We start from the raw sequence: 27,638 nt of genomic DNA on the forward strand, positions 1-27,638 counted from the left end.
ACTTTTGTTTATTTCCACTAGTTTTCATATCTCCTAATGCTGTAAATACATGACAGTAGGAGGGCTTGAGGATTTTCCGCTGCAGTTTGCTAACTCACCATTTATAATCAGGGTCAGGATAGTAATCTGTGATCACTGCGATTATCAGTGCCCAGGTATTGGGCTATAGGATGGTTTAACCTTAAAGGAGAAGTCCAGCCAAAACAAAAAAATACATTGCAGACTGGGAGCGAAGAACAAAATAAATAATCAATACTTCCCGTCCCTGTGCTCTGCAGCGCAACATGACCACTCCTCAACCCCCACAGGCCTCCTGTAGCTCCTGCTCCTGCCACGCCACCACCCAGCTGAGGAATGCCCATTCAGCCAGTGTGTGACCCTTTTCTATTGGTTTGTGACAACTCCGCAAACCAGGAGAAACCGGAGCCTGGCGGCAGTCAGGGGGCTTTCGTTTTGGCTGGACTTATTGGAATTGGGAACGCTTGACTTTGCTAAATTCTAAGAAACCAATAGAGAACTGATGTCATTAGTTGCCTGGTGACACCTTGTCGCTTGTAAATTGACACCAATTGCCCCAGTCCTTGCCGCTGTTTATTGAAGACATCACTTTAGCATCATCATCTTTTCTATTTATAAGACATTTTGCTTACATGGTTTCACAAGTAGAAAATATTTTCCTTTTCTTAGACTACACCCAACGTTTAAAAGTTTAACAAGTTGGTGTCAGAAGCATCCTATGCCTTAACAATAAATTCAGCCCCATAATTTTACTTCGCAGCAATGTTGTATCTGATATGTGGTAAATTACATATAATTATCACTTGTGGGAACTGTTCTCTTTTGTGCTATCATAGCAAAGAGATCTACAGGAACTGAAAGGAAGCAAAGAAATAAAGCCTGCTTATTAGTCACTGGAAAAATCTTACTCAATAATGCCTCCTTTATAAAGATACTTGGCGCTCCGGCTGTTCAGGATTATTATCAAATATATTAGATTTTTTTCTTTATTTTGTGAGAAAGCATATAACCTTTTTTTACTTGTTAAATTGCAAGATTCTATAAGAAGACATTTTAATAAACCTAAAAGAAAGTATAGGAAAAATTTATTAAGACCAGCACTTCATACGCCGGCCTTAAACATCATTTCTGCAACCTTTGCACAAATGAATAGTAAAAACAAATGTAAGAAACTTTGTAATATATCTTATCAGAGAGAAGTACTTTTTTCTCCTCTTATCAAGCTTCTTCCTTGTCTCTCAGACAGAGAGACTGCAAAGAAACTACACAAGAGCTGACTGTAAGTATTAGATTTCATCCCAGGCCTTGATTCACAGCTTAGACTGTTTACTGCTGCTGTATAATGTCATACATGCTGCTGCTGCTGCATCTTAGGGTGGGCTATAAATAGGTGGAAGTGTGTGCAGTATCTGGGAGCTATTATAGAAGCAACGCTCCAACCACTAGGACTGGGACTGGGGGAAACTGTCCGGCCGCTTCTCCATAGCTCCTGCATCCAATAGGACCCAGGCCTTAGACTTAAATTACACTGAACAAAGTAACAAAATAAACTGTAGTCACCTGTGATGTCTGTGTCCACCCCATTGCCTTTATTTACTTCTCTGCAAGGATGATGAGCCTGGGCACCTTGCCGCCAATCACTACTGCTGAGACCGGTGATTGGTTGTAGCATGTCCGAGGATGTCATCAGGGCGATACTTAAATCAAATCAAGCGAAATAAATGAAGGCTGGATGCTGCAAGGATAAATAAAATGAGTATACTCTATTTTGTTATCACTACACTTGAGCCGAACGTTAGTTTTTTTTTGTTTTGTTTTGTTATTTAGTCTGAAAAATTTAGTCCTGCATGTATTGTACACCACTTTCTTGGGTAAGTCAGGTAAGATATTGTGAGGTCTCCTAGGACTGTATCCAGGAAACCTTAGGGTGTCCTACCTGACTTTCTCAAGCAATTGGGGCACATTTAAAGCGGAACTACTTCATTTAAGACTAAATTAATCAACAGCCGAGCTGTCAGATTTGATTTTGGGCGAGATAGCTTTAGTATTGCTCAAATCTATTTATCACCCTAACAGAATGTACTTTTATATTTTATGTTTCTAATATAATGGGTCTCTGAAGTATAAGCGACTCCAGTTTTGACAAACCTAGCCTGGCCATTAACTGTAATGTCAGCCACTTACCTGGATGCATGCCATACAGTACAACTAGAGATGAGCAAACTTTTCAAAAGTTCAGTTTGGCTGGTTCACCGAACTGTGAATCAATGTTCAGGTTCATCTGAACAGAACCTTAAACAGCACTAAAACAGCTAAACAATTGCAGGTGTTTTAGCTGTTTTAGTGTGATTCAGCAAGTATTCTCACAAATACTTACCTGTCCGCCCTCCCCTGGTGTCGTCCTCCTGTGTCCCCCCCCCCCCCACCCGCCCAACCAATCACTGATTGAGACGGGACAGCGTTTCAGCCAATCAGTGAACATGGCGCTGTCCCGTCTGTCAGTCAGTGATCGGCCAAGCGGGGGTCTCACCCTGTCCTGTCAGTGATTGGAGGTGGCTGGAAATACTGGAGACCCATAGGAGGACACTGAGGGAGCGTGGACAAGTGAGCATACCCCCTTTTTTTGTGTGTATTAAATTGTGCATCTGCCATCTTTATGAACTTATTGTTTTTGAATGTCTGTTTGCAAAGTTCAGGTTCGCTGGTCTCTAATTACTACACCTGAATCACATCTATTAACGTTAGTTAGTTAGTTAGTTAGTTAAAGCGTAACTGTCATTTCAGGGTCATTTTTTTTAAAACATTAAATATCAGTAGTACAAGCGATTTTAAGAAACTTTGTAATAGGTTTTATAAACAAAAAGAGTTTCCTTCTGGACTGAAAAAGCAATCTCCCAGCCTCCCCCCTCACATCAGATGAAGCAGGATTTCTGTGTCCATTATGTGGCTATGGAAAGGGGAGGGGCAAAGAGCAGTCCTGCACAGCACAACACCCTGCAATCTTCTCTAAGCAAGTTCCTAGATAAGCACTGACCTTTCTGACCCCAGAATCCTGAGTTTTAGGTGCCCAGACAGTCTACAAACAGCTGACCTTCATGTCACCTCTTCCTGCTCCCTCATCTCCCTCAGCCCCTCCCCCCTTCATAGGCTTACAATGGAGAGAGCAGAACCCGTCTTCACTGGCTTCTCTGTAATGAAGACGTGTTTGCCTGATAATGCACAGATAAGAAGTCGGGGGAGAGGCTGGGAAATTGCTTCTTGAGTACAGAAGGAGGCTTTTTTGGCTGATAAAAACCTATTACAGAGTTTCTTAAAATCGCTTATACTACTGATTTCTGCAATAAAAAAAAAATACGACAGTTACGCTTTAAGTAAAGACTGGGTCAGCTCACCATGTGCAGGGTAACGTAGTAGAGTGAATGGTTTCCCAATGTAGAACTGGAGCACGTGTTAAAGGCTGGGCTACACCTCCAGCTGGGCAATCATAGGAAGAGGAAATCCACAGCTCCAAATAAAGTTCAAAAATGTATTGGGTGTCCATAAAATGCATACAAAAAGTTAAAATACACGCCAACGCGTTTCGGGAAGGTCTCCCTTAATCATGGCCAAATGTTTAAGGGAGACCTTCCCGAAACGCGTCGTGTATTTTTACTTTTTGTATGCATTTTATGGACACCCAATAAATTTTTGAACTTTATTTGGAGCTGTGGATTTCCTCTTCCTATGAGTGTTAGTAGTTCCCTTAGGGTCCATTTACATAGAAAGATTATCTGACAGATTATCTCCCAAAGATTTTAAGCCAAAACCAGGAATGGATTTGAAAACAGGAGAAATCTAAGGGCCCTATTCCACAGTAACGATGCTGGATCTCTCCGCACTACAGTAATGAGCTGAAAAAATGGAGAACATTGTTATATCTACAGGAAACTCTATTCCCGACCGTATTCTTTGCATATCATCAAATGCACCATCTTCCCATAGACGGGGAGCCAAACAGCCAGCCGCAAAGATTTGCAAAAACAGAATGTGAAATGCCATTTTTTTTTATCTTTCCTAAATGACTCCTCTTGTTCTCAGATGCGTTCTTGTGCAATGTTCTTGTGCTGAAATAAAAATGAGATCATTAACGTAATGTACATCCTGACAAGTGTATATATTCATTGTGAAAACGCTTAACACTTGGCAGATTGAGATAAACTTTGTAATATTGTCTTCCCTACATTACGTATGTTTAGAATACATTGCCTATGCGCAAAATGAAGCCAAATTGATTGTGATTAACAAATACCCCGCAAAGGTGGGTAGTTATCGGGAAACACGCCGAGAGACTGATTAACCCATTTACTTCCTTACGTTGCAGAACAGCAAGCCGGATTCCTTACTAAAAATGGAAGAGGAGCATAAAATACAAAAAAGCCCATTTTCTTCTATTAAGGATAGCAAATTCAAGTTCTCCTTCTCTGGCAAGAAACTATTCAGGTATGTGACATTCTAAAACGCATAAGAAAGTAATGCTCATTTAGTTTTCATATTCCCATCAGGCACCTGTAAATCTGTTGGGTTGTCAGATCGCTTAGCACTATTGATATTCTACAAGCTATTAGATTTTCATTGATGAATCCTGCCAATTGCAGTGTTGTTCATTGACTATCTGATTACTATGGAGCTTGGCATATAGTCCCCTGACACTGCCAAAACAAGGATCCAACTAGTTGGGTCTTAACCTGTCTGATCCTTTGTTTCCTCTGGAGATAAGCAGCGTCAGTCGTGATATGTATTTACGCCTATTTAAGTCTATGGGCTCCTTGTGAATTTTAGCTCAGCGATCTTTGAATAGACATCTCAAACGTCCCAACTTCTTCCTTTTCTATGATGTTTCAGCTTCTCAGGTTAAAATGGTGAGATAGCTGTGCCTACTGTATGCGTGACCATCTCTACATAGATGTGATTGAAAATGGTTGTCTCACCACACAAATTAGTGGATGTGGCATCCCTGATCTTCAGATATCAGGCTGTCCTCTCCTGTGAATTATCCACTTATATGTTTTGCAGTAGAAAACCCCATTTGATAAGGTTAACTACAATGCAATATACAGTAAGTGCATCCTGTTCTGGATTTCTCAAAAGTTCATCCAGATTACCCAGCAAATGTCTATAATCATTGGACCAGTGTTGCTTATTACATTTGGGGTGCAGATGTGATGGTCCACACCATGTATCAAACTCACGGCCCTCCTGCTGTTGCAAAGCTACAATTTCCATCAAGCCTGGACATCCTGGCTTTGGCTCTCCAGGTAGGATAGGAATTGTAGTGTGGAACAGCTGGAGTGCTGGTCTAGATGATGGTCTGGGTATCTGTGTAGGGCATCACTGGATTATTGGTAGATATCATTTACCATTCGTTGCAGGGACTCAGCTTAATACCCTTTACATTTTTATATAGGCCTTTACTTTTGCTCGGGATGATATTATTGTCTACAAGATTAAGCAGCCTCCAGGTTGTACTACTTTCACTCTCTGTAATCCTTACTAGCTGCACATATAAGTGAGGTGGATGGGTGACGGTGACCCCCATAAGCTCACATATCCCAGTTCTGTCGGAATGGCGGTCTTACTACCCTTTAGTGGGGCTTGCACTTGCACTGGAATGTCTGGTTGGTGTGAATTGGTCTCTTGTACTTTAGTAACACTTTGTTATTTTTCACAGTCATAAGGGCATCAAGCCCCAGAACAGTCCTAGCATCTTCGGATCCTTGCAGAATTTTAAAGAAGACAAAAACAAACCAATCCGGGATGAGTATGAATACGTCTCTGACGACGGGGAGCTAAAAATCGACGAGTTTCCAATCAGGAGAAAGAAAATGACAACAAAGAGGGACTTATCATGTAAGATGTCATGCCGATACGTAGATCATGGCCCAGGCATTATACGTTTTCTTAATTCTGGTTCCACCAGGGGCCTGGGCTGAGCCTGAAGCCTTAAGGGGGGCAGCATACAATAATGTCTGAGAAAGACACTCCATGTATCCCAAAACATTACCTGTGTGCAAGTTATCACTATACATACAGTATATAGGATAACTAGCTGATTTATGAGGGTCTCACCGCTGGGTCCCCCACCAATCACCAGAACAAAGTTCAATTGTGTCCCAAGTGAATGGAGTGGCTTCATGCTAGCTTGGCCACCTCATCATCCACGCAGAACAGTACTCAGTGATGTTTTAGGTCCCTTAGAATGAGTTTAGTGGTGACGGAGCATGCTGCCTCATTCAATCAGGGCACAGCTGACCTCTGTTCTTGTGACCGGTAGGGGTCCCATTTTGAGACCCTCACCCATCAGCTAGTTATCCTCCATAATAATTTATTATTATTGGGAATGACCACTTGTCCTATTCTTAATTGATCATGTAAAAAATGTTGAATACTGGTGTGCCATACCAAAGCAGGGAAACAAGCTATATGTATCATCAGTGTGGGTATATATCTGTCATGGCCTTAAAAGCAAAATACAGGTGCTGACTGCATGCCCCTCTGTCCTTGTGTATAAATTGACCACACTTTTGCTATATTCTTCACTTCAGCCATGCAGGATATCCACAGGTCTAGTGTTATGGACTGAACACGGTCACCACTAGACCACATTAAAATCACAAGCTTGTACCACAAGCATAGGCTATTTTCAGATGTGATTCACAGGCCTGGAACATCGACCTCTAGTGGCAGAACTGTGAATTGATTCCCTTTACTCTTGTTAGATACTGAATTGGCTAAGGTGGTATTGTAATGGAAAATATTACGAAAATATATATGGTTTACTAGGGAGCCTGTAAATGTATAAATAATGTAAAGAATCCCACCTGTAACAACCTTTGACTTGCTGCAACTCATTCCGTGTCTTCTCTTTTTCCTATTCTATGTGTTCTATTGTAATGAAGTGTGCCTTTAGATTGACTCTAGGACTAAGTTGTGATTCTGTGTCTAGTTTTATCAGATACAAAGGAAACGCCTCCACTTGTGCCAGCCAAGAAGCCCAAAGTCCTGGAAAAGAAGTATAAGGTATGACTCTTGGCGTTCGTGTATTAGCCACATCTTAAGTGAATATGCCTGCAGGTCATTTATTTGCAGGCTTTTGCCCTGCGGTCGTGGTTAATGCTATTCATGGAGTGACTAGGAGAATGGACTTCTGAAGGAAAGAACAAAATAGACATCTTAGCCATAAAGTGTTTGTGGGGGTTGACTGAGCATAGCTGGACTGAATACTAGAAAGCATTAGCCCCTTAATTCTTGAGTCATAGCCTATTCCATTGTCCTGGGGAGGCCCATAGTATTATTACTGTGAATATAGCCATAGAGCAACAGATCCAGAATAAATATCACATTTCTGGTACCCCCACAACCACTAGAAGCTGAACCCCTACCCCCAAGATCACTAGAAGCTGCCCTCCTACCCCATGAATCCTAGATGCTGCCCTCCTACCCCCATGATTCCTAGATGCTGCCCTCCTACCCCCCATGATTCCTAGAAGCTGCCCTCCTACCCCCCATGATTCCTAGAAGCTGCCCTCTTACCCCCATGATACCTAGAAGCTGCCCTCCTACCCCCCATGATTCCTAGATGCTGCCCTCCTACCCCCATGATTCCTAGATGCTGCCCTCCTACCCCCCATAATTCCTAGAAACTGCCCTCCTATCCCCCATGATTCCTAGAAGCGTCCCTCCTACCCCTCATGATCCCTAGAAGCTGCCCTCCTACCCCTCATGATCCCTAGAAGCTGCCCTCCTACCCCTCATGATCCCTAGAAGCTGCCCTCCTACCTCCATGATAACTTGAAACTGCCCTCCTACCCCCCATGATTCTTAGAAGCTGCCCTCCTACCCACCATGATCACTAGATGCTGCTCTCCTACCCCCATTGATCACTAGATGCTGCCCCCCTACCCACCATGATCACTAGGAAAGCTGGAGGAGACGTGCAGGGTCACATGCAGCGTGGCTGGTAAGTATACACTGCTGCATGTGATCCTTAAATTGACAGCACAGATATATACATATCTGTGCTGTCTGTCTCCTTGGCTGCATGGAAGATACAAGGAAAGTTTGTCATGCTGTGTAAAGGCATTGCGAACGAGCGCTGATCTCCATGATCGGCGCTCATTTGCAACCCCCGCAGCTGACAAATCGCCACATCTAAAAGGACCCTTAGTGTGGTATACTCTATTGATTGTTATTTATCTCCTACCTTCCATGGATGGGGGTTACATGCTACATGTGAGAGAACTCTTTTAATATACCTGCAAAAAATCATTATTGGTCCGTATGGTCTTGCCAGTCCCTATATTATCATTTACAGGGGGAGGGAACAGGTACAATGACATGAGTACATATGCATATATAACATCTGTTGATATTAGAGTGTAGAATGCGTATATAATATATATAGATATAAGAAAGTAGAGTGATTATACACTCACCGGCCACTTTATTAGGTACACCATGCTAGTAACGGGTTGGACCCCCTTTTGCCTTCAGAACTGCCTCAATTCTTCGTGGCATAGATACAACAAGGTGCTGGAAGCATTCATCAGAGATTTTGGTCCATATTGACATGATGGCATCACACAGTTGCCGCAGATTTGTCGGCTGCACATCCATGATGCCAATCTCCCGTTCCACCACATCCCAAAGATGCTCTATTGGATTGAGATCTGGTGACTGTGGAGGCCATTTGAGTACAGTGAACTCATTTTCATGTTCAAGAAACCAGTCTGAGATGATTCTAGCTTTATGACATGGCGCATTATCCTGCTGAAAGTAGCCATCAGATGTTGGGTACATTGTGGTTATAAAGGGATGGACATGGTCAGCAACAATACTCAGGTAGGCTGTGGCGTTGCAACGATGCTCAATTGGTACCAAGGGGCCCAAAGAGTGCCAAGAAAATATTCCCCACACCATGACACCACCACCACCAGCCTGAACCGTTGATACAAGGCAGGATGGATCCATGCTTTCATGTTGTTGACGCCAAATTCTGACCCTAGCATCCGAATGTCGCAGCAGAAATCGAGACTCATCAGACCAGGCAACGTTTTTTCAATCTTCTACTGTCCAATTTCGATGAGCTTGTGCAAATTGTAGCCTCAGTTTCCTGTTCTTAGCTGAAAGGAGTGGCACCCGGTGTGGTCTTCTGCTGCTGTAGCCCATCTGCCTCAAAGTTGGATGTACTGTGCGTTCAGAGATGCTCTTCTGCCTACCTTGGTTGTAACGGTTGGCTACTTGAGTCACTGTTGCCTTTCTATCAGCTCGAACCAGTCTGCCCATTCTCCTCTGACATCAACATGGCATTTCCGCCCACAGAACTGCCGCTCACTGGATGTTTTTTCTTTTTCGGACCATTCTCTGTAAACCCTAGAGATGGTTGTGCGTAAAAATCCCAGTAGATCAGCAGTTTCTGAAATACTCAGACCAGCCCTTCTGGCACCAACAACCATGCCACGTTCAAAGGCCCTCAAATCACCTTTCTTCCCCATACTGATGCTCGGTTTGAACTGCAGGAGATTGTCTTGACCATGTCTACATGCCTAAATGCACTGAGTTGCCGCCATGTAATTGGCTGATTATAAATTAAGTGGTAACATGCAGTTGGACAGGTGTACCTAATAAAGTGGCCGGTGAGTGTATAATATCTATAGTTATGACAGTAGAATGCATATATAATATCTATAGACACAGGAGAGTAGTATGTATATATAATATAGACACAGGAGAGTAGTATGCATATATAATATCTATAGATAGGGCTGGGCGGTATACCGCAAAAATACCGATACCGTCTCTGGCGTCGTTTAACCGTCCTCAACTTGGCCAGGACGGTATCTGCGGTATTTTTGTATTTTTATCTCCTGGTCTGAGCTGTCCGACCTGTCGGAGCGCCTCCTCCCCGCTCCAGTCCCGGCTTGTCAGTACCTTCCCCCTGTCAGAGCGTCCCCCAACACACACACGTGCGGCCCGGCGTGAGCGCTGCACGTTATGTGCAGGGACACCGGTATCAGAGCGGGAGGTGGAGGAGGAGCAGCAGTGGTGAGAGTGTCTTGAGTGCCCCATCCTCCTGCACCCGGCCCGTACAAGCGCCCCCCCCCGCCCATTACCAATGCGCCTGCACCCGTCCCAGTATCCCCTCCTGGATCAGTACCGTACGAACGCCCCCGCCCCAGTCCCGTCCGAGCCCCCCCCCCCCCCCCCCCCCCGCATCAGTCCCGTACGAGCGATCTCACACCACACACACATGACCGGGAAGCGCTGCACCTGTTGTCCTGTGTGTGCAGGGAGGACACGGGCAGGATATGGTGGAGCAGCATTTGGGAGGCTGCCGTACTGTAGTTCCATCAGCATCATTAACAGTACAGTGCTGCAGCTTAGGAGGAATGAATGGGCTGCAGCACACAGCAATGTCTCCTATAAGTTATGTGTGTGGCATCCTGCCTGCTGCAGCCCATTCATTCCTCCAAAGCTGCAGCACTGTACTTCCCATACCCTCATCCCTATGTGCCCCTTATATAGTAATAAAGCCCTAATCGTCCCCCCTATAGTCATACACCCCTATCCACCATCTATCCCTATGTGCCCCCTATATAGTCATACACCCCTATCCACCCCTATGTGCCCCCTATATAGTCATACACCCTTATCCACCCCTATGTGCCCCCTATATAGTCATACACCCCTATCCACCCCTATGTGCCCCCTATATAGTCATACACCCCTATCCACCATCCATCCCTATGTGCCCCCTATATAGTCATACACCTCTATCAGCCCCCGTATAGTCATACACCCCTATCCGCCCCCCGTATAGTCATACACCCCCCGCCCCCCGTATAGCAATACACCCCTATCAGCCCCCCCGTATAGTCATACACCCCTATCCGCCCATATAGACATACACTGCTATCAGCCCCCCGTATAGACACACACTGCTATCAGCCCCCCGTATAGTCATACACCCCTATCCGCCCCCGTATAGTAATACACCCCTATCAGCCCCCGTTTAGTCATATACTGCTATCAGCCCCCCCCTGTATAGACTTACACTGCTATCAGCCCCCCGTATAGACATACACTGCTATCAGCCCCCCTGTAGTCATACACCCCTGTCCGTCCTCCCTGTATAGTCATACACTATCAGCCACCCTGTAGTCATACACCCCTGTCCGTCCTCCCTGTATAGTCATACACTATCAGCCCCCCTGTAGTCATACACCCCTGTCCGTCCTCCCTGTATAGTCATACACTATCAGCCCCCCTGTAGTCATACACCCCTATCCGTCCTCCCTGTATAGTCATACACCCCTGTCCGTCCTCCCTGTATACACTATCAGCCCCCCTGTAGTCATACACCCATCCGTCCCCCCTGTATAGTCATACACTGCTATCAGCCCCCGTATACACATACACCCCTATCTGCCCCCCGTATATCATACACCCGTCCGTCCCCCCTGTATAGTCATACACTGCTATCATCCCCCCTGTAGTCATACACCCCTCTGTATATCATACACCCCTGTCCGTGCCCCCTGTATAGTTATACACTATCAGCCCCCCATATAGACATACACTGCTATCAGCCCCCCTGTATAGTAATACACCCCATATCTGCCCCTCCCTTTACAGTCATACACCCCTTTCCCTATGTAACCCCCTGTAGATACACGTCCAGGTCTCTGCTGAGACCCCCTAATAATGACGACATTACTTTTATTTTTTTTACTTTTTTTAATCAAAATATTGCTCGTTTGGCATAGCAAGTGGGTGTGGTTTGCAAAAAAGGGGCGTGTCATAATTATCGTTCAATTATCGTGACCGCAGCTACAACCGCGATAAACCGCGATATTGATTTAGGCCACTATCGCCCAGCCCTATCTATAGACACAGGAGAGTAGTATGTATATATAATATCTATAGACACAGGAGATTAGTATGCATATATAACATAGACACAGGAGATTAGTATGCATATATAATATAGACACCGGAGAGTAGTATGCATATATAATATCTGTAGACACAGGAGAGTAGTATGCATATATAATATAGACACAGGAGAGTAGTATGCATATATAACATAGACACAGGAGAGTAGTATGCATATATAATATAGGCACAGGAGAGTAGTATGCATATATAATATCTATAGACACAGGAGAGTAGTATGCATATATAATATAGACACAGGAGAGTAGTATGCATATATAATATCTGTAGACACAGGAGAGTAGTATGCATATATAATATCTGTAGACACAGGAGAGTAGTATGCATATATAATATAGACACAGGAGAGTAGTATGCATATATAATAAAGACACAGGAGAGTAGTATGCATATATAATATCTGTAGACACAGGAGAGTAGTATGCATATATAATATCTGTAGACACAGGAGAGTAGTATGCATATATAATATAGACACAGGAGAGTAGTATGCATATATAATAAAGACACAGGAGAGTAGTATGCATTTATAATATAGACACAGGAGAGTAGTATGTGTATATATAATATCTATAGACACAGGAGATTAGTATGCATATATAATATAGACACAGGAGAGTAGTATGCATATATAATATCTGTAGATATAAGAGAGAGTAGAATGCATATATAATCCCTATAGATACAAGAGAGAGTAGAATGCACATATAATATCTATACACAGGAGAGAAGAATGCATATATAATATTTACAGATATAAAACGGTAGAATGCATATTGTATATAATATCTATAGATATGAAAGTAGAATGCATGCAGTAGCGGATTATAACAGGTCCGTTTTGGGCGGTAGCCCGGGGCCCTGAGCTCCTGGGGGGCCCATGGCCACCCAAAAAGGCTTTTACTTTCAGTAGAGTATTGTCTCCTGGCTACAGTTCTGCCATGATTTGCTGCTTTTTTACCGCAATTTTGCACAAATCAGGGCATTGTGACATTATCTATCCTGTACTTTAAACACTACGCTACTGCTGCCATTGTTACAGTCGGGTGGGGGGCCCAGGCTTGGTGAACAGCCCAGGGCCTATGGTTAAGTTAATCCGCCCCTGAATGCATGTATAATATCTATAGATATGAGAGTAGAATGCATATATAATATCTATAGGTATTAGGGAGTAGAATGCATACAGTATATAATATCTATAGATATGAGAGTAGAATGCATGAATAATATCTATAGATATGAGAGAGTAGAATGCATGTATAATATCTATAGATATGAGTGTAGAATGCATATATAATATCTATAGATGTGATAAAGTGAATATATAATTCCTATATACACAAGAGTAGAATGCATATATAATCTCTCTAGATACAAGAGAGAGTAGAGTGATATACAGGCCTAGGTGTTTCGTGTCTTTGATCTATATATGCGGTACATGGTAACATGCCCTGTGCTGCTGCTGAAGTCATGAAATATTCGACATAATAAAGCAATCTACAAGACAGCTTAGAGTATTCTTTGAACCTGATGCAGAAACGGTGTAGGAAGCTAGATGATGATCTGGATACGAGACGGATTCCTGGAAGCAGACGGTAATCTATAACACTGTCTTTCACAATATAGAGCGACGACTCCTCCGACGAGGGATCTCTTCACATTGACACAGAAGCCAAACCTGCCCGAAATTCCAAGGTGAAGAAGGACAGCGCAAGTTCTGGAGGCATTCTGGACCTGTTGCAAGCAAGTAAAGAAGTTGGCGGCCTGGATTATAATTCAAATAGGTGAGTGAAGCAGACGGAAACTTGTAGAATGTGTTCCTTCCCAGGATTTATCAGGACAGCTTCCTGACAGTCTTGTGTGTGTACCAGTGATAATGCCTGCAGCCCCGTGCTTGTATCCAGGCTGTAATAACCCAGACAGTTCTACCGGAGCGATTCACAATCGGTGTCACAATGTTTTAAAGTGACAAGGAAATAAGTTTTAACGCTTCTTGTAAGATTTCTAGTACACCCAGGGCAAGTGTCTGCTGTGCTCAGCTGTCCCGCTGGACGGATACTGGATGGTCTGGCTGGTAAAAGCAGACAAGGTGTTTTCTATCTAAATAGTTATAAGCATTTGTGTGGAAACTGTAGCGTAAAGAGATCTAGACGTGTGTATCACCAACCCGACATCAGAGGTAGGGCCATAGATCCTTCTGCGTAATGGAAGGATCTATCATGCCAAGGCGTCTTACTGATATTATCCTAATAGGCATGGATGGGAAACACAACCCACGCACGCCAGGTATTACACCTGAGAAGCTAGAACTGCCAGCCACCCAAAAAAATCTCCTATAACAAGTAGACATAGGTGAGAGCAGCTTAAAGGTGACACCGTCTGCTTAAAGGGGTTATTCTGGTTCTTAGTAAATCTCTTCATAAAGGGGTTATCCAGGATACAGCGCCACTCTTGTCAGGTTGTGTGTGGTATTGCAGCTCGGTTTCCTTTATATTAACAGAGCCATCTTGTAATACCACAGACAACCCGAAAATGAGTGTGGCACTGTTCTTGGAACAAAGCCGCTATTTTCTCATATCTTGGATATCTCCTTTAAACAAAAAAAAGTTATACAATTTACTTACCTTTTTTTTTTTTTTTTTTTTTTTAAATAAGCAATTAATGTCCATAAATATACATGCCCAGCGATGATGCCTAGGGCTAAAGTCCGTTCTGAGTTGTCGCATATGAGGTGGACGTGAGAAACAGTTTATCAATAAATGCGCCTCTTAGTAAATCCGACGGCGTGCAGATTTTCTTTAAGTCTGTGAGTCGAGGAATCGCACATCTAGTAGTCTCACCGTGACTGCAGACGCCAGGAGTCTTAAATGAAATTGCCAATTGATTTTCCTATGGCTACATCTTAATAAAGCACATTTGTGCCGAAAGAGTAAAGCTTATACTCTATGCACTCATAAATATTCATGCCTCTTATCTGCAACAGCTGCAGTTTGTTCTGCAGAGCTGCACTTCTGTCCATTAGATGGCACTGGTCAGTGGGCCGCCTTTGTATAGACGCTTCTCTGCTTTTTCTCATCTCTTAACCCTGTCCCCTCTGCTTGTGTCTGTTGATCTTGTTTGTGAAGCACCTGTACTCGATCCTCTTACGTTCTGTATCTACTTTGGTTATTGCACAAGTGGGAAAACCACCCACCTCATACTTTTCCATTCATTTCAATGTCAAAACGATGTATAAAAATAGCATTTTAGTTCTGCTCCCTGAGATCTACATCTACAGGAAATTGTCCACAAATGACTGGAGATAGCAGTTGAATAAACCCATTAGGGATGTCCAGCATTGGGCTGTGATAACATATATTAATATGCATTGAGGTTTCAGCTGTAGGTAATGTCTTTCATTACACAGATTAAGATGCAGACAGTATTGAATGTGATGGCTTTCCCGCACATAGATGTGAATTTCCATCTTGATTCAGTAATGGGCAGTGCCGCAATGATCTGGCCCGTTCCTCTATGTGCTGCTTAATAGCGCAGAGCTCTAGATAGAGCCGGCAGCCGCTCTTCCTGCAGGTTTGATGGTCTATTTCACCTACAATTACCTCTGGGAAGGAGTAAGAGGAGATCACACACAGGAACAAGCTGCAGACTTTCTTGGCAGGTTTTGCGAGCGATGTGTCGGTTCCTTCCTGTTCTATCAATAGGTTAAATAAGGACATCGCATTGAGACGCGAACACTCCCGTATGGCTTGTGGCATGGCAGTGGGTAGCATTTGTGACGATCCATTAGTTGGGACCCCTTTCTTTCCTAGGTCCATTGAGCAGATGCTTTTAACTATGAGACTTCCATATGTCTAAACTGTGTTGTTGGCGCCTCTATTCACATCGTTCACATAATGCAGTATTTCAGTCAGAGCAAAGAACGCATCTACACAAATCCAAGAGAAAGGGGTAGTTCTCTGCGGGTACAGGTACCGGCTCATAGACTCCCACCGATGCTATTTTCCCAAATAGTCTATGTGATGCTGAGGAAGAGGACAAGGCTGGCGGACATAGTTAGATCTCATAGCTAAAAGCTTAAAGGGGTTCTATAGTCAGTGGTTTAGCTTTAGGTGTCCAAGCATGATGGGAATTGTAGTTTTATAACTGGAGGGTCTGAGGTTGACACCTGTGGTCTAAATGTTGTACTGATGCAAACCTTAAGAGCAGGGTCACACATAGTGGAAATGTTGCAGATTTTGTACCTTTCCTATATCCAGCTGGCCTTCCAGGATATAGAGACAGGCTTTTATTTTTTGGTACAATGAGTCACAGGCTTTTCTTGAAAAACTGTAAGCTGGAATGCCTCCTCTCTCTCCCCTCCCTGCTTGATTGACACTTGGAAGCTTGGAGCTTGGGAAAGCCTCTTTGACTCTTACTATATAAAAAAAATTGTCTACATTCTCGAAGCACAGACAGATATATGGTAGGTGCCATGTATCTCTGACCTAACAGCTATCTAACAGTGTCAGCAGTTTGGAACATGAAATGCAGCTGACAGATTCTCTTTAACATCCACATATGTTTGGCCATATAACATAGTTCCCCATAAATGGAGTCTATGGAGTCCTGTGGGTACACCCATTGATGTGCATCCAGCATTGTGCGTCCATAGTTCCCATCCAGGATGACTCAGGATTGCTGGACATATGTGCACGAGCCCTAAAGCTGGATTCCCATGGAGCACTTTGGTCAGTATTTGTAGCCAAAAGTAGAAGAGGAACACAGAGAAGAACTATAATCGAAAGATTTGTACTGGCTGAGAATACTGACTAAAATACAGCCACAGGGGCCATTCATACATTCCGTAATTACGGTCCGTGCACGGACGCTGTACAACGGACCAGAATTTAGAACTCCCGGGATCAGACCGTAGTTACTTTGCATGTGAATGTCCCCATAGTGGGACCCATAATAATGTGTCCAGTGCTATAGAGCCAAGCTCTATTTTATCAAGGTTTTCTGACACTTCTGCTACTGTGAAAAGAATTGGACAACATCTGATCTAGCGCATGCTTTGTTGGTGTAGCGTCCATTGCTTAGAATGACCCCCCCCCCTGTACATCATTGTGTGTATGTATCTCTTGTGTGAATGGGTGTGCATGAATAATTTTAGGGCAGAGGAGAGAAGCTACTAAAGATTTTGATTTCATTGTGAGGGTGGGTGTTACTTTTCTACCATATTATTTAAGGTGCATCCTGATATTGTGATGGTCCGTTCTGTGTTTTGGATGGAGTACCGGTATGACGTAGATTCATGGTCAGTAAGGCAGTAACATAATATAAAGCTCCACAGGGCCAGATTTTTCCAATAGGCACAGGAGGCTCGTGGAGGAGAAGTCATACAATGCAAGAAAGAGGGGACTGTCACGGTATTTGTTGTGCTGTGTTGTAACCAAACTTTATATTTGCTCCACAGTCAGCCGCCCGCTTCCCCAAGCACACAAGAAGCAATACAGGGCATGTTGTCGATGGCTAACTTGCCTTCTGACTCCTGTCTACAGACGTCGTGGAATTCAAACCAATCTAAAAATAACTCCATATCAGCCCAAAACTCTAAGAAATCAGGCAACAACAAGTGTACGAGCAAGCGAGTCAGCAAGAAGGCCACAAAGAACAACATCACAGTGGACGACTATGAGGAGGAGCAGGACAACCTGGGGGCGTGCTTTAAAGACTCCGACTTTGGTAAGACACCTCAGATGAACACATACACCCTACATTTGATGCTATTAACAAGCCGAATAAAGCAGGTTTGGAGGACAATATGTTATGTAACACATATGGAAGGAGTTGTCTCATTAAAGGGGTTATCCAGGATTAGAAAAAGCACAGCTCTTTCTTGCAAAAATGCCGCCAACCTTAATCTCAGGTTGTGCCTGGTACTGCAGTTTTGCTTAATCCACTTCATTTCAACTAAAGCCCCTATTACCCGGGGCGCGATGCAGAGGAGCAAATGAGCGCTGTCAGCACTCGCTTGCTCTTCGTTCCGCACTTGCTGCCGGTGCTATTACACATGTCGGCAGCGAGCGGGTGAGGGCAAGGGGGGCACACGGGGAGCAAAGGGGGGGGGCTGTCCGGGTGATCGCTAGATCGTCTGGGCAGCCAGTAGAGGATAGCAGTGGTGGTCTGCTTCCGCTGCTACTTTTCCGCGGAGCAACGGCGGCAGATCGTTGCTGTCTTAGTCATTTGTCTTTTAATATGTTACAATACAACGATCAGCCGACATAGTTCATGTCGGCTGATCGTTGATGATTATCAGCTGACTGAAGACAGGAGAGGTGCTGCCTTGTTTTTCTAAGCCTGAACAACCCCTTTAAGACAAGCTGGGTCTCCTTCAATAGCCTTTGGTGATCTGCTGTTATCACTGGAGTCTTCATAGCTAGCCAGGTATCTAAATGTAGTGTAACATTGCAGTCATTCAGTTAAATGGCCATCAGCGTAACAAAGACTTTTGCAATGGAAGATTTACTGCTCTGACTCATAGAAGGGGTCCCAAGTGGTAGACCCTCCCCTCTTCTGCAATGTCCAACAGCTTTAAGGACATATAGAAAGACATTGTCTTTATCAGACGATCCCTTTACGTGTATATGGCTTAGGGTATGTCCAGACTCACCTCTATTTTTATTGCCATTATTATACATACAGTATAGAGAACAAGAGTTATGGTGCCTCGAAGTTGGCCCCATATACAACTATGCGCCAGGTACAGTGTATACAGCTGAATTACAAAACCTTCAGATGTCGCCAAACACCTTGAGACGTCTCGCTGCAATGTGGCACGCTCCCTGAAATCTGTGACACTTGGCAAGTAGTGTGTGATACAAGGAAAGGTGGTGAGAAGCCGCAGGCGCTTTCTAAATGTGATCATAACGTCTCAGGATCTGAAAATGAGACAGAATTATTCTGAAAGTTATAATCAATGGCTGCCGCAAATGTGACTAGAAAAGACAAAGTGAATATAAATGTCAGCATAAAAGAAATATTAGACCAAGACCAAATAGGCGCTGTACCTATCTTTCAGACATTAGGTTACGTTTTTATGTAGCAGATTAGTTGCGTAGGTAAAATAACAATTCTGGGGAATAATTCTTTGAGCATTCTATTGTACTTGTCCTCTGTTATTCATCCTGGAAACATTTAAATAAATAGACTATGGGGTGTTACCATTCCCTTTAACAGTAGGATGTAAGTTTTACACAGTCAGCATTGAGTGGGAAGTATTCATCTGTTAAGGCCCTACTACACAAAACAATTTGGCCGATAATTGTCTCGTGTAATAGAAGACAATGATCAGCCGACATGAACGATGTTGGCTGATTGTTGTCTCTCGTTTGTCTTTTATCATGGTGAAAGACAAAAGACTAACATAGCAGCGATTTTCTGCCGTCACTCCATGGAATAGGAGCAGCAGCAAAAGACCACCACTATCTTCTATGGGCTGCCCGGACGATGTACCGATCACCCGGGCAGCCCCCCCCCCCCCCCCCCCCCCCCCCCCCCCCAACTCTTACTTGCTAGCTGCTGACACATGTAATAGCGCCAGCAGTGAGCGGGGAGGAGCAAGGAGGAGGAGAACGAGGAGCAAGCGAGCGCTGACAGTGCTTGCTTGCTCCTCTCCATTGCCCTGTCTAATAGAGGCTTTAGAGTACACCCCATTGACAAGGGTAATGGTAACACCCAGCTGTCATTTTATTCATACATTTTCAGGAGGAATAATAGAAGAATGGCGATACAAGTATTTTCTAAAAAAGACGTTTTGGAGAAGTCAATCATGCTCTTTAATGAGGACCTTATGTACATGTTTAAGTAAATTCTTGTGTTCACCATGAAATAACAATTCTTATAGCTTTGTCATATGCTGTTCCTCTGTTATACATATTAGAAACGTATGCCTAAATAGCCAACTGGGTGTCATTAGTCGGGGGAGTGTCCCTACACTGTCTGTCAGCTCTTATTGGATAGGCTTAAAGTGATACTGTCACCTCCTAACTCTATGTGCAGTTCTGTGCAGTGGACAGTGTCACCTAGGTGACAAGCCCCGCCTAGGTGACACTCTCCACTGATAAAATTAAGCAATTAAACTAAGCAGAGCAGAAATAAAAGAACAAATTAGTTTTATATGTGCAGCATCTAAACTTGTGGATGGTGAAGAGAACTGCACATGGAGTAAGGGGGTATCACTATAATAGTATCACTTTAAAAAGTATATGGAGACTCCTTCAACTGGTAGCACCCAGTTGGCTATTTACTCACACATTTCTAGGAAGAATAACACCGGAACACCACATCACAGAGCTATAAGAAATGATGCTCCCGAATTGTTATTTCCTGGGGAGGGCCACAGGTCCTCTTTAACATCCAAAAAAGTTTATTGATTTTTGTAACAAGGATACAAAATGTAAATGTAGAGGCAGAATAGCCAGCACTTCAACATCCTGAACAGTGGAACGGTTTAACGAAATGCCATAAGGAAAGCAAACAATGGTGGAAAAACCTCTACGGAGCAGATCCGCTCAGAGAAGACAACACAATCATACGGGTACTAACTGCATCTTCCTCTTTTATGCAGAGAATACAAGACCAAGACAAACAAACATAAAGGGGAGGCCAGGACTGGGAGGGGATACAGGGGATCGGTCTCTGGTCTTGGTCAGAGGATGTTTGAGTTCCTCTTTGAAATGAATGACTACAATGAAAACAAGGTGTTACCATTCCACTTACCGATTGGGGTGTATTCCTACATAGTCACAACTGTCCATTCAGCGCTGACAGAGTGAGACATCTTGTTGAGGGGAATGAAAATGCCCAGTTGTCTATTTATTTTATGAGAGGTGTCAGACAGTCAGGAGCCCTATTAATGACAAGATAAAAGATCTTGGCGTTGGCATGCATAGAAGACTTTATACACATGACCATTGAGATTTACTGAAAACCACCTGCACTTGCCTACTTCCCTTTACATTTTTTTGACTAGTATAGTGTTTCATAAACATGGCTGCCAAAGTTTGGACGACAGGTGAATGTTTAGGCTTCATGCACAGGTTCCAAGACTGCTGAATTGGTTGTTCTTTTCCTTGTATTGACATGCAGAAAAGTAATATAATTTGAGTTGCTTAATGTTGTGAACTCAATTTCTTTCTCAAGGCAAATGAATATGTAGGAGACGGCTGATTCCGGGCTCACATTAGGCAATAGCTCTCCTTTAATTTAAAGCTCCATTTGCGGTTGAAATCAGAAACAGCCGGTGGTCTGAAGTAAATAGATTTCGGGTTCGCCTCCAGTGGTGAGCGCGGGCCAGGAAAAGAAATTTGGTTTCCAGACTTCAGTGCAGCGTCTTTTGTGAGCAACAATTGTTCGCACTTAGATTGCAAATAAATATTATAAAATGTTTGCAGCGGATAATCCATTTCCTGGGCTCCTGCCTATACCTTGTAATGGCTTTCTGTATGCGAATGATAAACGTGTTCCGCACGGTATGAATAGACTACACTGCTCTATGTCCATACGAGGAGAAGGAAACAAGCACGTAAACGCCAAGGGGATAGTAATTTATACTGCACATACCGAGGGAAATTGAGAGAAGACCCCTCATCCCAGTACTTGTTTTCTGTCTCTAGTAGTCACAATCTTCGCTACAGATGACCTGTCTTCACTCCTGTTATCCAGGCTTAAAAAAACGTGGCTGCTTTCTTCCACTCTTGTCTCTAGTTTGCATGTGGTTTTGCATTTTGGTTCTATTGAAGTGTATGGAGTATTGCAGCACCACACACAACCTGAGAACAGAGGTGGTGCTGTTTTGACAAGTATCTGTGCTTCTTCTATTCTTGAATAATGCCTTGAAAAAATAATTTTTAACCCATTTACTGATAAATCTGTGTTGTTGTTACTCCTCCTGGAAATGAATACTTTGACATATGGGTGTTACCATTGCTTCTGTCAGGTGTGCATATGCCTACCCAATCTGGCACTATCCAGTCTGTGTTGGCAGCTTCACATTGTAAGGGAGTACAGATTGCCAACAGGGGGGGAATAGGAACACCCAATTGTTAGTTTAGTCATATATTTCCAGGAAGAATAGTAGAGGAACAGCACAGAAGAGAACTGGAATACAATGCTTTAGCAGATTTTTTACAGCTGTCCAGTGGTCTGTTCCTCTGTATGTTACTATTGGGCAATGCCAGACTGGATAGGGACAACCGTATTGATGGGGAAGGGAAACACCTAGTTGTCAATTACTTCATACATTTCCTAGAAGAAAAACCGAGGAACAGAAAGCTATTCCATAGGGATTTCACATGTTTAGTTAAACAGGCAGGTCAGGAAAGCTAACTAGATACCCACTTTATACTTAGTATTACATAGTCATCTATATGTATGTCTGGTTCCTTTCTCATATCTTTTGTGTTTTTTTAAGAAGTAGTCCTGTGCGGATGTACCAAGTTAGAGAAGTGGCGTTGTGCAGGTGGTCTAAGGATTAAAGGGGTTATCCAGTGCTACAAAAACATGGCCACTTTTCCCCCTCTCTCGTCTCCAGTTCAGATGTGGTTTGCAATTAAGCTCCATTTACTTCAATTAAACGAAGTTCCAAACACCACCCAAACTGGAGACAAGAGAGGGGGGAAAAAGTGGCCGTGTTTTTGTAGAGCTGGATAACCCCTTTAAGAGTAGTTGTAATGATCTCCTATACAGAATAAGATATATAGGGCTGTCTAGCTGACCCCAAACAATGCAGTGCATGGAGAATAAGATTATATTACTGCTCAGCACATCTCCCATACATTGTACTGTTTGGATAGTTTTGATCCCCCCCAAATAGTCTATAATAAAAGGGCAGAGCTTGGTGATTATCAACACAGGCTGGTTTGTAGGTTTAGGCAAGTTGGACCCAGTAGCCATTTTCAATGGAATACATTGCGTGTACGGGACACACAACATATATGGGATTATGCTCCCCTTACTGTATTCAATACATTACATGATTATAAGAAAGTTAGCGGTTACCTAGGAGCCATGTGACCATAAAAGCATAAAGGGTTATCACTAGGATAAACCATCACTTTATGACCAGTCTGGGTCTGACCTAATGGATTTTGAGAATGAAGAAAAGAAAGTGCAGCTTGAAGGGGATATCCAATGAAAAACATTGGGGGAGATTCATCGAACTGGTATAAAGTAGAATTGTCTCAGTTGCCCCTAGAAACCAATAAGATTCCGCCTTTCATTTTCCAAAGAGTCTTTGGGGTAAGAAAAGTGGAATCTGATTGGTTGCTAGGGGCAACTGAGCCAGTTCTACTTTACACCAGTTTGATAAATCTCCCCCAATGTGTCTATTTTAACAGTATATTTTGTCCGTAGCGAATGACTAACAAAAGTTTCTGTCATAAGATATCTTCTATTGATGTGAATGGTAGCACCCCCTGCTGCTCCTTGTCCTGCTTATTTTTGCGTCCACCTTCTGCAGTCTCCAGTTCTATCACTGGCTTTCTCATACACTTCTTTCCATTACTTTTATGGATGTAAAAAGAGAGGAAAATAGATCTACACTGAAATTCATAGAAATATATCTGGCTGATATAAAGCGATGGAGGATGGATCTATGTGTATTACGGTTTTCTCTCTGTGCGTACAATATACAAGGTTATAGGAGTGCGTGAAGGAAGTATATCTGAAGCAGAAATAATTAATAAGGAGTATAAATTGGTGGAGAACCCATTGCTGACTGGACAACTAAATCAGCCCTGTGAGACCTTCATGGGGAATCTAGTGGTCGTACCCCCACTGGTAACAGAGGGATGGCATCTCCTAGCAGTTAGGTGGCATCTCTGCCCCTCTTTGGAAGAGACTTGGAGCATTATCTGACTTTAATGAATAAAAGGCATTATTTGTTATGAAGAATGAGGCTCTATGACAGAAGAGGTGCGTATGTCCGTCTTCCCTAGGGCATAACCGTTCTGGACACCCGGTGATTTTATTAACTAGGAGCAGGACCTGGGGGTGGTCATTGAAGACTGTGGACAAGGGACATCAAAACTCTCCTCTTCCCAAGTTGTGACCTTAGCACTATATGCACCAATCCTAGTTATGACTATTACCTTCTATAGATGGTTTCACCATTTCCAGCTTCTGTTTCATTGTTTCTCTAAAGGTTTGTGTCATCATTGTTTCGGGTTCACTTCACTTCTGCATTTTCTTTATAACATAACCAAGGACACACAGCCGATTCCATCACATGGCAAAAACACTGGTGGACCCCATTGACTTATAATGGAGTCTACCAACAAGGTGTCTGCCCCCTTTGCCAGAAAATATGGTGGAATCTTCGGGCAGTGCAAATGTGAACAGCTCCTTAGACCACTCATTATTATTTTTTATTTTTTTTGCATATAGTTAGATCATAGTCCAATTGTTCACTTTGTTTCACCTGTCCTCTGTGATATTGTGGTGTGTTGTATACCTAACGTAAGGTAGCTATATACACTTACACTCAGTAGAGATGAGTGAGACTCCAGCATACTTGAGTCCGGTCGTTCAGCATTTGATTACCAGTGGCTGGAGAAGTTGAATGGCACCCTAGGTAGTGTCATAAAACATGGACACAGCTTACCTTTTCCAGGACTCACTAGGGTTGCATCCGACTTCTTCAGCCACCAGTAATCAAATGCCGAATGACCGGAACATGCCTAGTTGAACATTTAGTGATAGCCGTACATATATGCCAGCTGTGCTCAACACCCACTCGCCATATTATGAGCATTTACCCACCATGTTTGAAGTGTATAACATATGTCCATCACCATTTATTGTTTTTTTGTTAACTTAGTAGATGATAAGAATTTATCAGACTGTTATGCTCTCTAGTAATATAGGCTCCCTCTAAACATTGGTTTTCTGATTTGAGTAAATGAAGCTTATTCATTGTGTAATGGAAAGATAGACAGTTTTCTAATATCATTTGTGCATCGATTTGTCACAGTTTTGTAGGTTTTGAATGGGAACCTTCACTGGATGAAAATCTGTCCTGGTCATGGATAAACATATAAGTACAGGGCCACAATCCAGTCTCATGTAACAGCCATGATTCTATGTGGTTATCACATGACTAGGACACGTCTCCATCTTCTGGAAGTAGGTTCCCGCTGGCGGAAAGCTGTGAAGGTCTGATCTGTACAAAATATATTAGAAAATGTGAGAACTTTTATTTATACAATTAAGTTTTCTTTCCTAAAATCTGATTACTTAAAGGGGTTTTCAGAGTTATTAGCTGTGATCATCTAATTTAAAGGGAATCTGTGACATTGAATGTGCACCCCGATCTGCCAGTCTCATGTTATAGATTGTGAGCAGCTGAGCAGATGGATATATAATATTTTAATAGGAAAAGATTAAGTGTAACTTGTATTTTACTTATTTAAATCCCTGCTGATTTTAAAGAGTCACTGTCCTTTTTTTTTTTTTTTTTTTTTTTTTTTTTTTTTTGCAGAAATCAATAGTCCCGGCGATTTTAAGAAACTTTGTAGTTGGGTTTATTAGCCAAATATGCCATTATCTGCATTTAAAAAGCCTTTTCCCAGGTCCCCCCTCCCTCCTCTTTTCCATTCACTGCAAAAAATCAGGAAATTGTGACTTGTTGCATCAGACACAACCCAGTGTGGACTATAGAGAGGGGAGGGGGAGGAGGGAGTTAGCTGAAAGCAGATAACAGAGGATTACAGGCACAGAGCTGGGTGACAGCTGTAGTCAGAGCTCAGAGAGGTCAGTGGTGACTGTCAGAGGAGATAAAGGTTGAGGTATTTGTAGATTAACTCTTTGTTGTCCTGTTTTGGTCTTTTATTTATTTAGCTCTCTCCATAGGAGAACAATGAAGACGGGGGAGAGCTTCAAACTGCTTTTTCATGATAAAAATTCATTTTTCGGCTAATAAACCCAATTACAAAGTTTCTTAAAATCGCCTGTACTATTGATTTCTGCAAAAAATTCACGACAGTGACTCTTTAAGCTTAGGTCTCCAGTGGGCGGTGTCAGGTAATGATTGTCGTACATATGAGTTTACACTCAAAGATATTGTAGCTCTCAGTCACTAAGGAGGATTGCACACTGGGATCATAGGGCCATACTACACTGGATGTGTATTGTCTGAACAGGCCAATACTGTCCTGTGCAATGTGGCCAGTGATCAGCTGACCCATTAAAAAAAACATCTATTCCCTGTGTAATAGGGGATTTGGGGCTGACGGCTAATGGCAGCAAAGGGCTGCATGAGCAATACAGCAATCACTGCTTCTGCCCTTCCTGCACGAGCTGTGTAATAGGCTGTGTACGATCAGTGCTCATTTATACAGCGGTTTGGGCTATGTAGTAGGGCCCTTCAGCCCAAAGTAAGAAGGGACTTAAATGAACAAAAAACAAGTTATATAGTTTTGTATGATTTAGTATAACTTTTTTTTTTTTATTATTAATTTCTGTCCTCATTCTGGGCTTAACAGTTGAGTGGACAGTCCTACTGAAAGACAGGGTCTCTTTACTCAAGCTTACATTAAAGTTATTGCCTGAGAGGGCCCACTAGATTTCTAAGCTAAAAATGAGCAGGGATATAAAAAAATGAAAAAAAAAAACGGAACCACTAAATCTTTTCCTGTATAAGGCTATGTTCACACAAAGTATATTTTCGTAAAATCACGGCTGTTGTTGCACATTGCAACAACGGCCGTGATTATTAGGAAAATATACGTTACCTTGCCATCAATGGGATCCCGGACTGAATGTATACACATAGTATATGCTCCGGCTGGGATCTCTAGGGGCACCGCAAACTACTGACATGAAAACCCTGTCAGTGCACACTATGGAGCGAGCGGCTCCAGTCGTGCACTCCATAGTGTGCTGTGGGGAGTTCTGATGCGGGCGCGCACGGATGTGCCTGCATCAGAACTGTGCGGTGCTTAAGATCATCCGGCTGATACTGCAGTACCGGCCGGGATGATCTATTCAGAGACTGGCTGTTCAGTGACCCGGACGGGTCACGGAACAACCGGTCTCTTAGGTTGTGTGAACATAGCCTAAGGGGGCATTCTTGTGCATAGAACATGTGAATTCCCTGAAAATCTAGTTTTACTGATTTAAATGCCTCTTGATTCTGCGCTTAGGAGTCCAGTGGGCGGTCCAATCAGCCTTCTATGCATGATTGTGTGCACATTTATTGACCAAGACCATGCACTAGACTCCTAAGCCTAGAATGAGAAGGGAATATGGGTCAAATGGGTGGTCCCAGTTAGTGATTGACAGGTTATATTTGAGTTCAGAGCCATTCATGAAAGGCTATCAGTCATTGCCTGAGACCACCCATCAGACTCCTAAGCGAACAATGAGCAGGGGTTTAAATGAATTAAGATACAAGCTATACAAAATCTGTTTTTCTGTAACAATAAAGCTTTCATTTGTTTAAATCTTTTGTCTTTCTGGCTTCGGAGTCCTGTGGGTGGTTATTAATCGAGACCACCCACTTAATTTCTAAACCTAGAATGAAAAAAAGAAAAAATAGAGTAGAACATGAGAAGGTCTATTGACTATCTGCTCAGCTCGTTCTGATCTAT

General features: G+C 43.0%; 1 protein-coding gene across 10 annotated transcripts in view; it reads left to right on the forward strand.

The window, feature by feature from the left end:
• The window catches only part of PHF2 (PHD finger protein 2), a 190,816-nt gene that overhangs the window by 143,898 nt on the left and 19,280 nt on the right, over window positions 1-27,638 (forward strand). For 5 of the 10 annotated variants that reach the window (XM_069967058.1, XM_069967060.1, XM_069967059.1 and 2 more), the window contains exons 14-18: window positions 4,379-4,497; window positions 5,726-5,904; window positions 7,001-7,074; window positions 13,636-13,793; window positions 17,465-17,733. In XM_069967058.1, coding sequence (XP_069823159.1) covers window positions 4,379-4,497; window positions 5,726-5,904; window positions 7,001-7,074; window positions 13,636-13,793; window positions 17,465-17,733 — 799 coding nt within the window. The remainder of the gene's footprint in view (window positions 1-4,378; window positions 4,498-5,725; window positions 5,905-7,000; window positions 7,075-13,635; window positions 13,794-17,464; window positions 17,734-27,638) is intronic. The other 5 variants (XR_011362652.1, XR_011362651.1, XM_069967066.1 and 2 more) reach the window with 1 other exon arrangement.

This window comes from Dendropsophus ebraccatus, chromosome 4 (genome assembly GCF_027789765.1).
Source record: "Dendropsophus ebraccatus isolate aDenEbr1 chromosome 4, aDenEbr1.pat, whole genome shotgun sequence".
Taxonomy (NCBI): domain Eukaryota; kingdom Metazoa; phylum Chordata; class Amphibia; order Anura; family Hylidae; genus Dendropsophus; species Dendropsophus ebraccatus.